The 15,189-nt window shown below is 64.7% G+C and overlaps 2 protein-coding genes across 3 annotated transcripts in view; one reads left to right on the top strand and one right to left on the bottom strand.

The window, feature by feature from the left end:
- Positions 1-9,230: 9,230 nt before the first annotated feature.
- On the top strand, positions 9,231-11,330 carry IZUMO4 (IZUMO family member 4). 2 transcript variants are annotated; one of them, XM_058282144.2, is made up of 10 exons: positions 9,249-9,477; positions 9,563-9,643; positions 9,716-9,787; positions 9,970-9,996; positions 10,079-10,154; positions 10,244-10,291; positions 10,367-10,381; positions 10,669-10,686; positions 10,881-10,895; positions 11,036-11,330. In XM_058282144.2, the coding sequence occupies exons 1-10, from the start codon at positions 9,264-9,266 to the stop codon at positions 11,124-11,126; spliced, it is 657 nt and encodes a 218-aa protein (XP_058138127.1). In that variant the 5' UTR covers positions 9,249-9,263; the 3' UTR covers positions 11,127-11,330. The 2 variants fall into 2 exon arrangements, with proteins under 2 accessions (XP_058138128.1, XP_058138127.1); XM_058282145.1 differs by lacking the exon at positions 9,970-9,996 and having other exon boundaries at positions 9,231-9,477.
- Positions 11,331-12,964: 1,634 nt separating this feature from the next.
- AP3D1 (adaptor related protein complex 3 subunit delta 1) overlaps positions 12,965-15,189 on the bottom strand; it is a 44,300-nt gene continuing 42,075 nt past the window's right edge. The window contains 5 exon segments of the mRNA XM_058282142.2: positions 12,965-13,195; positions 14,390-14,469; positions 14,555-14,676; positions 14,881-14,966; positions 15,065-15,153. Of these exon segments, the coding sequence (XP_058138125.1) occupies positions 13,100-13,195; positions 14,390-14,469; positions 14,555-14,676; positions 14,881-14,966; positions 15,065-15,153 (473 nt within the window). The 3' untranslated portion in view covers positions 12,965-13,099.

Raw genomic sequence — 15,189 nt, 5'->3', positions numbered from 1 at the left:
GTCCCGCGTGTTCTGTGTGGGGGGCGTCTGTGCTGCTCACACACGTGATGGGTTTTGTGTGTTGTGTGAGTCTTGAATGCGTGTGTGGCATCTGCTGCTCCCACTTGCTGTGTGTCTTGCGTGTTGTTTGTGTGTCTGACACCTGGCTGCTCACGTGTTGTCATGCGTGTTATTTGCATCGCGGTGCCTGCTGCCCACACGTGTGTTGTCTTGCATGTCATTTGCATGTGCACACGTGTTGCCTTCGTTTTTGTGTTAATCGCATTGTGGTGCCCGCTGGGCACATGTGAGCTGCGTCTTCCCCTGGCTCTGAAGGGCCCTGACCCCGCAGTCTGTGCAGAAGGCGCTGCCCGACCACCCCCAGGCAGGCAGACCCCGCTGCCCTGGGGTCCCGGCGCCGCGGAGCCCCCCGTGCGCCCACGCACCCAGCGGTCACGGCGGGCTGAGGGCCCTGCTCTTCCCTGGAGAAGCAACGCCCGCCCGAGCGTGGAAGCGTCTGTGCGGCCGGCGTGGGGCCTTCACAGCAGCCAGGGCGGCCCCCATGCGTCCGCAAATGCGCAGCCGCCCCGGGCGCGGCCTTCATCGCAGCCCCCCGCTGTCCCCAGGACCAGGCACGAGCTTTCCCCGAGAAGGGCCGGCAGGTCGACACCCTCGGCTCTGCCACGTGGCACGTGCGCAGGCCGCACGCCCGGCTCAGTGGCGAAGGGCTTGCGTGCCGGGAAACGTGCTCGACACGCGCCTCGTGTCATGCCCGTGAGCCACGCCGCTCCTCTTGCGACCTTTTTTCCCCCAGGGGAACATGTAAGCACTGGCGCTCGAGGCGGCGGCACACGCTCAATTTGGAACAATACAGAAAGCGGGCGGCGGCGACGGGAGCCCGGAATCGCAGACGCCGCCAGCAGCGTGCAATACGGATACGACCGAGGGGGGACGCTGCACTGTGTGCAGGGTAACGGCATGAAAACGTTTTAGGAGTTTGCGGACCTATGCGACCCCAGAAAGCCTGCGTTGAACCACGGCCGTCCGCTAACGGCACCCGTTGCTGACGTTCCACTCCTGGGCAAGGCGCTGGGGTGGCGCGTTGTATGGGAATCCTGGGTTTTGTGCACAATTGTTCTGTAAAGCCACAATTTCTCTACTAAAGAAGGTTAAATAAGAACAACTCTGATTGGGGAACGGATGTGGCTCAGTGGTTGAGCGCCTGCTTCCCATGTACGAGGTCCTGGGTTCAAGCCCTGGCACCTCCTTAAAAAAATAAAAAATTTAAAAAGTATACGAAAATCGTTGTTAACTGCACAAACTCAGGGGGTGGGACGCGCGGGGCCGTGGACGGTATTTGCCAAACGCCGTGTCAGATGGGAGCCCGTGCACCGGTGTTCACTGCAGTGCTGTTTACAACAGACAGAGGGCGGGGGCCACCGCAGCGGACATCCGCAGGTGACGGAGAAACACGTGGAATACTACTCAGCCCTGGAAAGGGAGGCGGGTCCGGCTCACGCGGCAATGCAGGTGAACCTGGAGGGCGTCCTGCTGAGGGGCAGAAGCCAGGCACAGAGGAAGAGACGCCGCACGACTGCGTCCGCTGAGTATCTACAGCAAGGCGCCCGTAGGGAGGTGGGGGTGGGCGCGGCTGCTTTGCAGGCGCCGTTTCCGTTCCGGGGGCATGAAGTTTGGGAGCTGGGTGGCGGTGAGGGGGGCACGACAGGGTGAATGGAATCGGTGCTGCCGAATCATACGCTAGAAAGGGGATGAAATGGGGAATTTCATGTTTGTTTACGTTACCATGGTAAAAATGGAAAATTAAAAAAGGAAGTTACCCTTCCTACCAGAGAACTTTCCAGAGGGTGTGCACCAGCAACCACTGGGCAAAGAAGAGCTGGGGTCTGGGGCTCTGGAACCCTCTTGTGCCATGGCGGGGGTGGCATGGGGGCTGGAAGGGGTGGGCGGCAGGCAGGGCGGGGCACAGACGTTCCTGCCGGAGCACTCTCAAATGAGCAGCTCAAACCAGGGGGCGAGAAATAAATTAACCAAATAAATAAAAAAATAATACATAGGGAAGTGAATGTGGCTCAACCAGTTGGGTGCCCGCCTACCACACGGGAGGTCCAGGGGCTCAGTTCCCGGTGCCTCCTAAAGAAGACGAGTAAGACAGCAAGCTGGCGCAGTGGGTTGGTGCGGAAAGCTGATGCAATAAGGAAACACACTGAGACACAACAAGCAGGGAGTGGAGGTGGTTCACGCAGTAGGGCACCTCCCTCCCACATGGGAGGTCCCGGGTTCAGTTCCTGGTGCCTCGTGATGAGCTCACAGCGAGCACAAACAACGAGGGGGAGGGAGAAGAAATAAGTAAATAAAGTAAATCTTGAAAACAATAATAAATAATTTAAAACAATGCTGGGGCAAGCGGCGCACCTCCTGCGTGGGAACAGACGTAGCGCTATCAACAGGGAACTCGAGCCGACTCACGGCCGCCTTCTCAGGCATCTGGCGCGGGAACGTTAGGGAGAACGGGCAGGATGCCCCAAGACGGACAGGAAGTCCGTCTGCTGTGAGACGTGGGCTGCACCCTAAAATCCAAAGGGCTGGCAGGCGCGGGAGGCCCACGGGGACAGCCCGGGCGGCCGGGGTGGCAGGAGGCGGCGGCAGTGGCCGTGGGCTGTCCCCTGGGAGCCCCTCGGTCCCCGGCAACCCAGGATGGCTTGTCCCACCGCCCGCTCCTCGGGACGCAGCCCGCAGGTCAGCGGGCACCCGGGGAGGCCTGTGGCATTTCTAGGACCCCGGGAAGGAGAAGCCAAAGCCTCGTGCCGGCCAGGTGATGGGAAGGAGCTGGGGGCTCCCCCGAAAGGGGGTGCAGGGGCAGCCGCGGGCCCGGCCCCGAGCGAGCGGCCCGGGCCGGGGGTCACTGGGCAGCAGGTGGCCCCGGGGCCTCTGCTCAGGGCTCGGGCGGGTCACTGCCGCCCCACACCTCCCTGGAGCTGGGGACACGTGCTAAGTAACAGCGCGGGGCCATCCTGCCCCGGGGACTCCGACAGTGTCTGGAGATGTCAGCAGCAATTGTGACTCAGGGGCACTCCTGGCATGGGGCGGAGGCCCGGAGAGGCTGCTCAGCACCCCACAGCACCCAGGGCACCCCCGCCCGAGAGCGACGTGCCCTGCTGCAGCGCTGCCGTGGGCGAGCCTCTCTGGGCCTGGCGGGTGAGGTGCGCACAGTGGGCACGACGACCAGGGAAACACGGAGGACGTGTGCAGGGGACGTTCAAAGTGAGAGACTGAAACGTGAGCGCCGCGTCAACTTCCAGAAGGCCCTGGAGGGAAATAAAGCTAAAGAGCTTGTGGGAGACAAAAGGGAGCGACCAAGCGAGAAGACACCTCTGCGTGGAAGATCCCTCACGGGGAGGCAGAGGTGGCTCGAGCAGCTGGGTGCCTGCCTACCACATGGGAGGTCCTGGGTTCAGTTCCTGGTGTCTCCTAAAGAAGACGAGTAAGACAGTGAGCTGATGCGACGGGCTGGCGCAGCAAGCTGAGGCAATAAGGTGATGCATCGAGGAGACACAAGGAGGAAAACACAACGAGAAACCCAACAAGCAGGGAGTGGAGGCGGCTCAAGGGATAGGACACTGCCCTCCCACACGGGAGGTCCCGGGTTCGGTTTCCCGGTGCCTCCTAAAAAGAAGACGAGCAGATACAGAGAGCGCACAGCAAACAGACACAGAGAGCAGACGGTGAAGGCAAACAACAAAAGCGGGGGGGAGAAATAAATAAATAGAAAAAAAAAATCCCCTCGTGGCTCAGTTGAGAGGCGGCTCCAGCTGTCCTGCTCTGGCAGAGCCACTCTCAGACCCGTGAAGGCAAAGAAAAGCCGTCAACTTTCAAGAAAACCCACAACCGGCCCCCGCACAATCAAGGCCGGCACAGCCACGAGGTCTAAAAAGGGACGAGGTGCCTCCGAGGTGGACGGGCATCTGGGACATGTGGCGTGGAGAGAGCTGGCGGGGATCCGCTGGCAGTAGGACCGCTGGAGCTAAAATCGCCACCGCGACAGGCCGGCCCGTTCGTCAAAGAACCAGGACGAGCTGCGGTGGCCTTGACGTGGTCACCGGGGAAATCCCCTCCCCGTGTCACGTGGTTCTGGCTTCTGGGAAGCGTTACGGGGAATGGACATGATATTTTTCCTGGTCTGGTTATAAGAGAAGAAAAAATGATTTTGGTATCATCCTAAGGAAAAGGAAACGGCCCGGGGGGTCGCCCGCCGGCAGCCGCCCATGTCCGATGGTGGAGGCCCGCGGGGTGCTCTGAGCTGGGCCGCAGAAGTGAAGGTCTCCTTCCCAGAACCCAGTTTCTTAACTTGGACTGGCCTTTCCTGGCGAGACCATCTGAATCTCTCAATTCCAGGAAAGCAGGGAGAGGGACTGTTTAAAACTTTCCAGAGTCAAAGCCTCGTTTCCAGGTCAGCCGTGTGGGAAATTTACTTTATAATATTTTTTAAGCCTCTGTTTTATGAGGCACTTAGCACGGGAAAAAAACTCACTGCAAGTTATTTATTACAGTGTGGGCGCGGCTTCCCGGAACACCAAAAGCTCTAGGAGGCTTTTCGCGCGTGGGGAGGACTCTCGTGGACTGCGGTGAGGATGCGAACCCACGGTCTAAAGAGTTCAGCAACTTTTCACCCTCCCGGGGAGCTTTAAAAGGCTGCTTTTTGGGTGCAGCTCGGCGGCTGAGCGTCTGCTTCCCGTGTACAAGGTCCTGGGTTCAATCCCCAGTACCTCTAAAAAAGATAATAAAGAAAATAAAAGACTGCTTTTGCAGAGCAAAAAAGAGAGGCACAGTTAGTTAAAAATCGGTCCTAGGGAAGCGGATGTGGCTCAGGCGACTGGGCTCCCGCCTACCACACGGGAGGCCCTGGGTTCAGTTCCCGGAGCCTCCTGGTGAAGGCGAGCTGGCCCACAAGGAGAGCTGGTACAGCAAGATGACGCAACAAAAGACACAGAGAAGAGAGAGAGACCCCGCAGACCAGGGAGCTGAGGTGGCGCAAGCGATCGAGCGCCACCCACATGGGAGGTCCCAGGGTCGGTTCCCAGGGCCTCCTAAAGAGAGAGATGAGAAGAAAAGACAAGCAGACGCGCAAAGAACACACAGCGAATGGACACAGCAGCAGCGAGCACAAACAACGATGAGGGGGGGAATAAAAATAGAATAAAAATAAAATCGATCCTAATCCTAAAGGTGAAGTTAGAATTCTTGGTATCCAATTCGGTTTGTCGCAAAAGTTATTTTGGGGAGCCCGGTAGGCTGAAAGCACCGCAAAAGTGTCAGGGGGGTATAGAGTAATGCAAATCAAAACCACAGTGTGGGTGACGAGGTTGGAGCTCAAGCGACTGAGCTCCTGCCCACCACACGGGAGGTCCCTGGTTGGGTTCCCGGTGCCTCCTAAAAAAGACAGCGAGCTGGCACGGCGGGCAGGTGCAATGAGCTGATGCAACAAGAGGCACAAGAAGGAAAACAGAATGGGGGACACAACAGAGCAGGGAACGGAGGCGGCTCAAGCGATCAGGCACCTCCCTCCCACATCGGAGGTCCCGGGTTCGGCTCCTGGTGCCTTCTAAAGAAACAAGGAAGATGAACAGACACGGCAAGTGCAAACAATGAGGGGCTAGGGAGAAATAAACTAATAAAATAAATCTAAAAAAAACACAAAAACCACATCAGGGTGCCATGTTACACCCACTAGGATGATTGCAAAGCCAGAAAACGGCAGACATCGGTGAGGACGTGGATGGGAACGCGTGTGCGTTACTGTGGGATGTAAAGGGCTGCGGGAAACGGCGCAAAAAACAAGCCAGACGCCGAAGGCCATGGGTTGTGATTCCACGGCTTAGAAACATCTAGAAGAGGCTAAGTCTCGGAGACCGAAAGCGGTGGCCGGGGACTTGGAGAGGGAGCTGCAGGCAACGGGGGGGCGGGGGGAGTGACTGCTTCCTGGGCCCAGGGCTTCTCTTTGGGGTGGAGAGAAAGTTCTGGAAAGAGTGGCGATGGTTGCACAACCTTGTGTGTTCAGTGGCCCCGAGGTGTAGGCTTGAAAGCACTTTAAAATAGTAAATTTTAAGTGATACACATTTCACCATATAAAAAAGAAAAAATGCCCACCCAGTCCCCCGCCTTGGGGAGGTTTGCGTAGAAGCTAGAGCTGACGTGACTCCACCGACGGCCACGCGCCCCCGTCTGGGCAAGTCCCTTGAGTTACTGGCCCCCCTTAAGAGGTAAAAAAGCCACAAACAGGAAGCGGGAAACAACGACCTGCGTGAAAGCAGGGCCTCTGCTGTCCCCTGACGAAACGCGCCTTCCCAGGGCGGCATTTCACACGCGGCAGGGGCGCGATGGCGGTACCTGTTGGCTAAAAGAATAAACGCCACAGAAAGTGCTAGAAATATAATGGGGGAGCAGATGTAGCTCGGTGGTTGAGCGCCTGCTTCCCATGTGTGAGGTTGCAGGGTTCAATCCTCACGATCTCCTATTAAAAAAAAACGTCAGCGACGCAGTCCGCGTTTTCCTTTTCCCTCCACGCTAAGTCTCGGAGCGCCCGCGTGCAGTCTGCCCATGCGCCACGTCTCGGCTCGGACCGAACACGTCTCACGTGGCTGCTGGACTGGCCGGCACGGCCATCGAGGGCAGGAAGACAGAAGGGGGGTGCCACAGAGCAGCCCCCAGGAAAGGGGGGCCCTTAAACCACAGTGGGATGGGGGGGAGACGCAAAGGCCGCTCTGGGGGTGAGGGGCGAGAAACGGGCGCCACGGGCGCGGGGGCGGGCGGGACGCTCGCTCGGTCTGCTCTCCCTCTCGGGAAAACGTACCCGACCTCGGATTCCAGGCATTTCCGGAGCTGCTGGGGACTGAGTCACCTCCCCCAGCAAGGGCGCGTTCGAGCAAGTCCCAAGCCCGTCCCGTGGCTGCAAGGCCATCGCCAGCGGCTCCCTCAGAAGATGCCATCGTCACTCGGAGTGGGGCCAAGATGAGCTGGCAGGCCCTGGTCCGCCCTGCGGGCGGACAAAGCCAGAAGCCAGGGGGACGGGCAGGTTGCCGTGGGACGGACGTTGGCTGCCACCACGTTCCAGGGTACCAAGCCGGCACTGGGATTTGGGGCTTCTGGTCTCCAAACTGCAAACCAGTAAATGGGCTTGGTTTGAGCCGTGTCACGGGGGGTGTTTGTCATAGCGGCCGTGGCAAACTGAGACACCACTGGATAGTCCTTCCCTTCTCTCTTTGCAGGTGCAGGACTGGTTGTGAGGGCCCAAGGGCCCACCTGCCTCCTCGGGAGTTCACAGGAGTTACTCCCCAAGTCACCTACACTTCTAAAACACACATACACACACACACCAAAATCCATCCTCCCCTCTACTGGCCAGAAAAGGAAGAGCACACGAGTTTGATCTAAACCCAGGAGAGGGAAGTAGACGTAGCTCAATTGATAGGCTGTCTGCCTACCACATGGGAGGTCCAGGGTTCAAACTCCGGGCCTCCTGACCCGTGTGCTGAGCTGGTCCACGCGCGGTTGCTGATGCGCGCAAGGAGTGCCCTGCCCCGCAGGGGTGTCCCCCGCGTAGGGGAGCCGCATGCACAAAGAGTGCGCCCCGTTAGGAGAGCCACCCAGTGTGAATAAAGTGCAGCCTGCCCAGGAATGGTGCCGCACACACGGAGAGCTGACACAAGATGACGCAGCAAAAAGAGACACAGATTCCCCGTGCCATTGACAAGAATGCAAGCGGAAACAGAAGAACACACAGTGAATGGACACGGACAGCAGACAACTGGGGGAGAGGGGAGAAGAGAAATAAAATAAATCTTTAAAAAACAAAACAAATGAACACCCAGGGGACCACAAAGATGGGGGGCAGGAGTTTTATGAAACGGGAGGTGCTGGCCAGGGACCCTGGTAAAGGAAGAGGCTCGAAACCCCCCGGTGCAGGCGGCGCAAAGCTGCGCGCCCATCGTCAGGCCTGAAGGGATCGCCTGGACACAAGTGCAGGTTTGTGGCGCGTGGATTCCACCTGCCAGCAGTTAAAAAGCGCAGAGAAGGAAAGCCGCCCCAAGGCGCGCCTGGGGTGGAGGCGCCGACTTCTTTCCTCTTGCCAGCCCTCCCCTTTTAGTGACTTTTCAGGGAGCCAGTGGTGGACAGGGGGGTGTGGAAACTCGCCCAGGAGCACCGGCAGCCCCGGCCTCGGCGCCACGGGCTGCCACGCGCTCTGCGGGCCTGGCCCAGAGGGGGTTTCCGCGGACACCGAGCCCAGGCCCCGACCTCAAAGGGCGTTGGTAAGCTCCCCCTCCAAGGACTGCCCGCCGGCCTCCCCGCCGCCCGCGTTCGCTCCTTAGGTCGGCTCGGGCCTCCCCGCTGCCCACGTTCGCCCCTCAGGTGGAATCGGACCTCCCGCCGCCCGCTTTCGACCCTGGGGTGGGATCGGACCTCCCCGCCGCCCGCGTTCGCCCCTCGGGCCTCCCTGGCTTCCCCGCCGCCCGCGTTCGCCCCTCGGGCCACTCTGGCCTCCCCGCCGCCCACATTCGCTTCTTGGGCCTCCCTGGCCTCCCCGCCGCCCGCGTTCGCTCCTCGGGCTTCTCTGACCTCCCCGCCGCCCGCGTTCGCTCCTCGGCCTCCCCGCCGCCCGCGTTCGCCCCTCGGGCCTCTCTGGCCTCCCCGCCGCCCGCGTTCGCTCGTCGGGCCTCTCTGGCCTCCCCGCCGCCCGCGGTCGTCTGCTCACCGCTCACCGCTCACCGCTCGCCTCCGCGCCTCCGCCGCCGGCCGCGCCCCTCGGCTCCGCGCGCCCAAGCCCCGCCACCCCCGCGGAGGGACACTGGACACCAAGCCCGCCCAGGCCCCGCCCACGAGGGCCGGATCTACTTCCCGTAAAGGGCCACCGCGCCGGTCCCCGAGGGCTCCAAACCGACCTCGACCTGACCGGGGCTCCCGGAAGTCAAGGGTCCCCGAGGCAGCCCTGGGAGGCGGGAGACCTCACTTGCCGCTGCCTAGCAACCGGGGGCGACCCCTGACGCCATTGGCCAGCGGCCACGGACGGAGCATGCGCAGTCGACGCAGCGCGGGCATGGGCGGTGCGTGGGCGGGGCCAGCGCGAGGGGGCGGGGCCCGACCCCGTCTGTTGCCCGGAGGGGCGTGGCCGCGCGGGGGCGTGGCGCGGGAGGCGCCGTTGGTTGGCGGGCGGGCGGGGGCGTGGCGCGGGCGGCGCCGTTGGTTGGCGGGCGCGCGGGCGGGGGCGGGCCATGGCCCTGCTGCTGTGGCTGGGCCTGACGGCGGCGCTGGCGCACGGCTGCCTGCACTGCCACGGCAACTTCTCGGAGAAGTTCTCCTTCTACCGCCACCACGTGAACCTCAAGTCTTGGTGGGTGGGCGACATCCCCGTGTCGGGCGCGCTGCTCGCCGACTGGAGCGAAGACACGATGAAGGAGCTGCACCTGGCCATCCCCGCCGAGATCAGTGAGCGGCGCCCCCGGCCGGGACCCCGGCCCCCCGCTCCCCGCGGCGCCCCCGCGCCCTCACCCGCCGCCCCTGCTGCCCCCAGCCCGGGACAAACTGGACCAGGTGGCCAAGGCCGTGTACAAGAGGATGGACCTGCTGTACCAGGGCAAGATGTACTTCCCAGGTAAGCGCGCGGCCGCCCCGCGGGGCCCCCGGCCCGGGAGCCCGGCCTCACGCCCCCCCGCGCACCCCGCAGGCTACTTCCCCAACGAGCTGCGTGCCATCTTCAGGGACCAGGTGCACCTCATCCAGAACGCCATCATCGAGAGTGAGCGCGGGCACCGCAGGCCCCCACAGGCCGCCCCTGCAGCCCCTGGCCCCGATGGCCCTTTGTCGCCCTGAGATAGAGGCACACATGGGAAATCCGGGGTGCCAGGGCCCTGGGTGGCCATGGGCGGTGGGCAGAGCAGGGGCTGGGTGAGGACCCGCCGTTTCCTTGTCCTTGCGCAGGCCGCATCGACTGCCAGCGTCACTGCGGTAGGTGGAGGCCCCAGGCGGTGGCGGCGGTGGCCCCGGGGTGGCGGCCGAGGGGAGCCCGCGGCCTTGTGCTCTGTTGCAGGAATCTTCCAGTACAAGACGGTCTCTTGCAGCAACTGCACTGACTCGCACGTTGTGTGCTTTGGCTACAACTGCGAGTAAGGGCTGGGGCAGGGTGGAGGGGGGCCGTGCCGGGGTGGGCGGGGGGTGTCCCGCCCGCAGCCCCCAAGCCCCCATGTGCCCGCAGGTCGTCGATGCAGTGGGAGACGGCGGTGCAGGGGCTCCTCCGCTACATGTGAGTGGGGTGGTGGGGCGGCTGGGCTCGACCGAGGCCACGGGGCCCCCTGACTCTGCGCTGCTGTCGTTGCAGAAACAAGTGGCACAAGTAAGTCCCCCTTCCTTAGCCCCGGGGTGTCCGAGGCAGCACGCGCAGGTGAGTACGTGCGGGGCCCGGGGCCACCAGGAGCAGGAGCACCTGCTGCTCCGGGCCTGCGGAGGGGGCCACGTGGACCCTTCACCCCCCAGGGACTCCGGGCTCAGCGCTGCCAGGGCGATCCCTGGAGAGGCCCGGGGCAGTCATGGCCCAGCTGTGGCCAGACCCTGGTGGAGGGGCCCGAGGTCACAGCCTGCCCAGGCGCGGCGGCTAATGGGGGCCCCTGTCGTGTCTTTCAGAGAGGAAACCAACACCAGGTAGGCGGGCCTGGGTGGCCTTTCCGGGTGGGCGGAGGGCAGCGCGGGCTGGGCGGGCAGGGCCGGGCACCGCCGGGCAGGGCCCTGCGCTGCGGATGTGATGCCAGCTCCCCGAGTGGGCCCCACATGGCCGCTTTGTGGCCCTACCATGTGCTCCTCCTCCTCCTGGGACTCGCCGGATTCCGGGACCACAGGAACACCCCAGCCTTGTGAGTGATGGGGGGCTCGGGAGCCGGGCACGACACCCAGTGGCCCCCAGCGGGGTGGGCACCCGGGGCCGTGGCCTGGCCTGGCCCAGGCCCCGGGCAGGGAGGGAGGCCGGGGTGACGCCACCCCACTGCCCCTGCAGCCTGATCTCGCCGAGCTTCACCTGCCTGGAGCCCCCGCACCTGGCCAACCTGACGCTGGAGAACGCCTCCGAGTGCCTCACACAGCACTGAGGCTGCGGCCGCGCCCCCGGCAGTGCCGGGAGCCCTTGGCTCTGCTGTCCCAGCCGCGCCCCAAGGGAGCAGGCTGGCTACTGCCCTGGGGACCCCTGACCCAGCCCGAGGGGCCTCGGGCCGGGAGGTGGGGGAGAGGGAGATATGTCTGTATAGGAGAACGCAGGGCGATGCACTGTACCCATTAAACTGCCCTTCCGATTCTCCTAAGAGGTGTCTTGAGAGGGCCTGGGCAGGGAGCATGGCTGGGGGGCAAAGGTCCCAGTGGACCCCGGGCGGGCCGGCTCAGAGCCCCCAGGCCATCGAGCGTGTCCTCCACGGCCAGCCTGCGATCCCCCAGTGCACGCGGTGAGACGCCTGGAAACAGACGTCGGCGGGTGGGTTCTGTGGCCTCAGGTGAGCCTGCAGCATCCACCGAGGCAGCGCCAGCACGTGGGCTGAGGTCACCCCCAGCTGAACCCCAGCCCCGACCCGGGAGCCGCCCTCTCGGTCACAGCGTGGCAGCATGGAGCCCCAGACGGTCCGACACCCAAGGGCATGACGGCTCGCCAGCTCGGCCCCAGAGCTGGCCCTCATCCCCGCCCTCGTCGCTGGGGTCACCGGTGCCCGTGCCGCGGTTTCCTCCCCTGCTCCTGGCGCACCCTCCAGGGAGCTGCCCCGTGGCTGTTCTCACGGGGACACCCGCATCCAGGCCACGAGAACACAACCTCCCAGCTAATGCCTGGAGCCGGCAGCGGGCGCGAGGCCAAGGGGCCGCCCCCCCCGCACCCACCGCAGCTGACGCCTGCCGGAGGGGCTGAGGCGGGAGCCCAGGGTGAGCGTCCCCGCCGCCACAGCCCTAGAGGCACGGCAGGGCCGGGCGGCCCGGGGAACGGGCTCCTGGCGGGCACTCTCCCGCACGCAGGCAAGGAGGGGCCCGGGCGGGCAGCGGGGGTGCCCAGCGGCAGTGCTCAGGGCCTCGCCCACGCGGGAGCGTGCCTCCAGCTCGAGCCCACTGGCTGTGCCTTTTGCTGACGCGGCGTGACCCGAGCTGCAAACCTGAGTTTTGTGTTTTTATTGGATCATCTTGACACAGAATCATTACAGCAGCATGATATGTCTCCTTTATATGGGAATGTCGATAGCAAGTAGGTGCTCATATGACACGTCATACGGGTAAAAGTCCTAGAACCACTGCCGGGATTCCGCGGTAGATCACATGCTAAAGTGATGGTTTTCATCAAAAGGAAAAGTTAAAATGTCACAAGGACCATCATCTGAGGGACTTCAGCGTCACACGCAGCTGCCCAGCACGGAGGGGTCTCGGCTGGGGTACCCTCACCCCAGCAGAGCCGCCCCGCCCAGCGGCTCCCCACGTGGGGCACCCAGCCCCCTGGCAGCCACGGGCGACAGGAGCCAACCTCGTGGTGCGCAGTGCAAGGCGGGGGGCACGGAATGGCCGAGGGCCACCCACGCAACCCGGCCGAGCAGACGCGCTTGTCCTTAGTGGGAAACCAGCGCAGGCGCGGCCCCGCCCTGCCGGTGGCGCGGGCTGTGGCTCCACCTCACGACCGGGTGTCCGCAGTCCCCACAGCCTGGCCCTCAGCCAGGGCAGACGTCCAGGACGCCCACAGGGGCAGTGGGTGGTGGCTCGGGTTCCCCAGCGGCGGCCAGTTGGGTCTGGGCGGGCGGGTGCCGGCCATGTCCTGCCCACTCGGCTGTCACGCTCGTCCCTGGGGGCGGATGGGTGAAGCCGCTGCCTGAGAGGGGCACAGAGAGCGAGCAGTCGGGGGCACGAGACAGGAGCCCCTGGTGTGGGGACCGAACAGGGCTCCCAGCACGGGGCACGGAGAGTCAGAGTAGAAAAGGCAGGAAGGTAGAGGAAGGGGTGGGAACGCTGGGCTGCCCAGGTGCGGCGCCCGCCTGGCCGGGCTCTCGCCCCGTGGGTGCAGGAGCCACGCACACCCGGGCCCCACCGCGGCTCCCACCGGCCGTCAGCACTGCGCCAGCGTCGCCCGCATCTCCTCCAGCACGTTGCTGAGCAGGGTGGCGTCGCTGCACTTCCCGTCGACCGACACGGAGTTCTCCCCCTGCAGGGAGCGGGTGACACGCGTCAAATGAGGAGCGGGGCGCCCACGTCCTGCCCACGCCTCCCCAGGGGCACCCGACACCGTGCTTAGGGGGGCTCCGGGCGAGGGAAGCGCAGCCCCACCGGGCGGTGCAAGGGTGCCGCTGAGATGGAGAAGGCCTGGCTTTGCTCCGCTCTGTCCCTCCAGTCCTCGCCACAGGCCCGGGAGGGGGCAGCTGGGAGGGGGCCGCAGGGCGGGCCAACAATGATGGGGGCAGGCCTCGGGGAAGGCCGCCCCACGAAGCCCGGGGAGCCCTGGGGGCCTGAGCGAGGCACTGAGGTGGCCCCAGAGCCACCGCCCACGAGGGCGCTGGGAGCCGGGACCGGCTGAGCCTGAATTCCAGCCTGCCCCAGGGCCCGGGGGCCCCGAACCTCGCGCATGACCAGGGCCCCTCAGCGGAGCCGGGAGACCTCGGGCCACCGGGAAGGTCATTGGAAGCAGGCACCGGACCAGCTGACAAGGCTGAGGGGACGCCCGGGGGCCCCGCAGGGGCACTGCACAAGGGACCCCGAGAGGGTCTGGGAGGGAGGACACGGGAGCTGAGCGGAGCCCTCGAGGGGGTGACAGCCCAGCCAGCCTCTGCCCAAGCTCACCAAGGCAGAGCAAGGGGCCAAGAGGCTCCAGAGGCCGCTGCCCGCGGCCCTGCCCTCGCGGGTTCAGTGCCCAGGTGAGACGGGCATCCCGGGGACACTGCGACTGCTAGAAGTCACCGGGAGGAGGCAGACGGCCTGAGTCCTACGGCGACCACAGGGCCAACGAGCCCACCCGAGACCCACCCCAGGGCCGCACCGGGGGATGCCACCGGGTGTCCAAGAAGGAACTAACAGTCTGTTCTGGAAAAAGAACGCTTCCCAACCCGCTTTACGAAGCTACTGTCGCCTGATGCCAAAACCAGACTGAGGCAGCACCAAGAAAAGCCACAGGCCCACCGACTGCCACAGGCGCCCGTCCACGGCCGACAGCCCACCCGAGTCCCACAGCGCGGACGGACAGCCACCCCCTTGGCGCCCTTCCTGGGAAATCAACGGCAGGAGGCCGGGGGCCTGGGCAGCTGCGAGCGTGGGGGCTGGGCCTGAGCTGCCCCCGCGCTGACGGGCGCCCAGGGCAGCGGGCGCCCGGCCCCACGCCCCCTCGGGCCCATGGCCCGGGACTCACCTTCTTCACCAGGAGGCAGACGTGGTGGCCCTGGATGGAGCGGCTGTACATGGATGCGCAGGAGTCCACCCGCTCCACGACTGCAAGAGCGCGAGGCGGCAGGTGAGGCCCCGCCCCTGGGGCCCCCGCCCCTGCGCGTGGCCAAGGCCAAGGCGGACCCCTCACCGGAAAAGTGGTGGTGAAAGGAGATCTTGGCCAGGAGGCTGGAGAAGGACGTGCTGATGCCGTCGACCTTGACTGAGCTCATGCCCAGGTCCCCGGACTCGAGCAACTTGGCGAAGGCGTCGCTGTGGGAGGGACCCAGGCCAGGGGTTCGCCGAGTGGGACGGGGCCCGGGTGCCCCCAGGGCCTCAGCCGGGCCCAGCTCCCGCGCCAGCTGTGGGCTCCCACCGTCCAAGGCCGAGGTCCACGCGGGGCACCCCACCTGGGCAGGTGGAGGAGGAGCTGGACAGGCCGACGCCCCGGCGGCACAGCGGGTGCAGGGCCCTCACCTGTAGCAGGGCGTCGTGACCAAGTAGGACGAGCAGCTGAAGTGGAGCTTGAAGTCGAGCTTCTCGTGGGTCGACCCCTCGTCGTTCTGCAAGGGGGCGAGGGCGGCCGGCGTGGGGGAGCCGCTGGGCCCGCCTGCCCTGCCCCGGGGCCCCGGCCAGCCCGCCACCCCCGGGGCCCGCCTACCTTGGCGATGAAGGACAGGGTGCCCTTGAGCTTCTGCGCCATGGCGATGCTCTGGACGGTGAACACAAACTGGGCTTCGTTGGAGACCCCTGGCAAGGCGAGAGGCGGAGACTGAGCAGCCCGGG

This window comes from Dasypus novemcinctus, chromosome 19 (genome assembly GCF_030445035.2).
Source record: "Dasypus novemcinctus isolate mDasNov1 chromosome 19, mDasNov1.1.hap2, whole genome shotgun sequence".
In the NCBI taxonomy this organism is placed as follows: Eukaryota; Metazoa; Chordata; class Mammalia; order Cingulata; family Dasypodidae; genus Dasypus; species Dasypus novemcinctus.
Note: the sequence above shows the minus strand (reverse complement) of the source record. Positions and strands in the feature narration are given on the sequence as shown.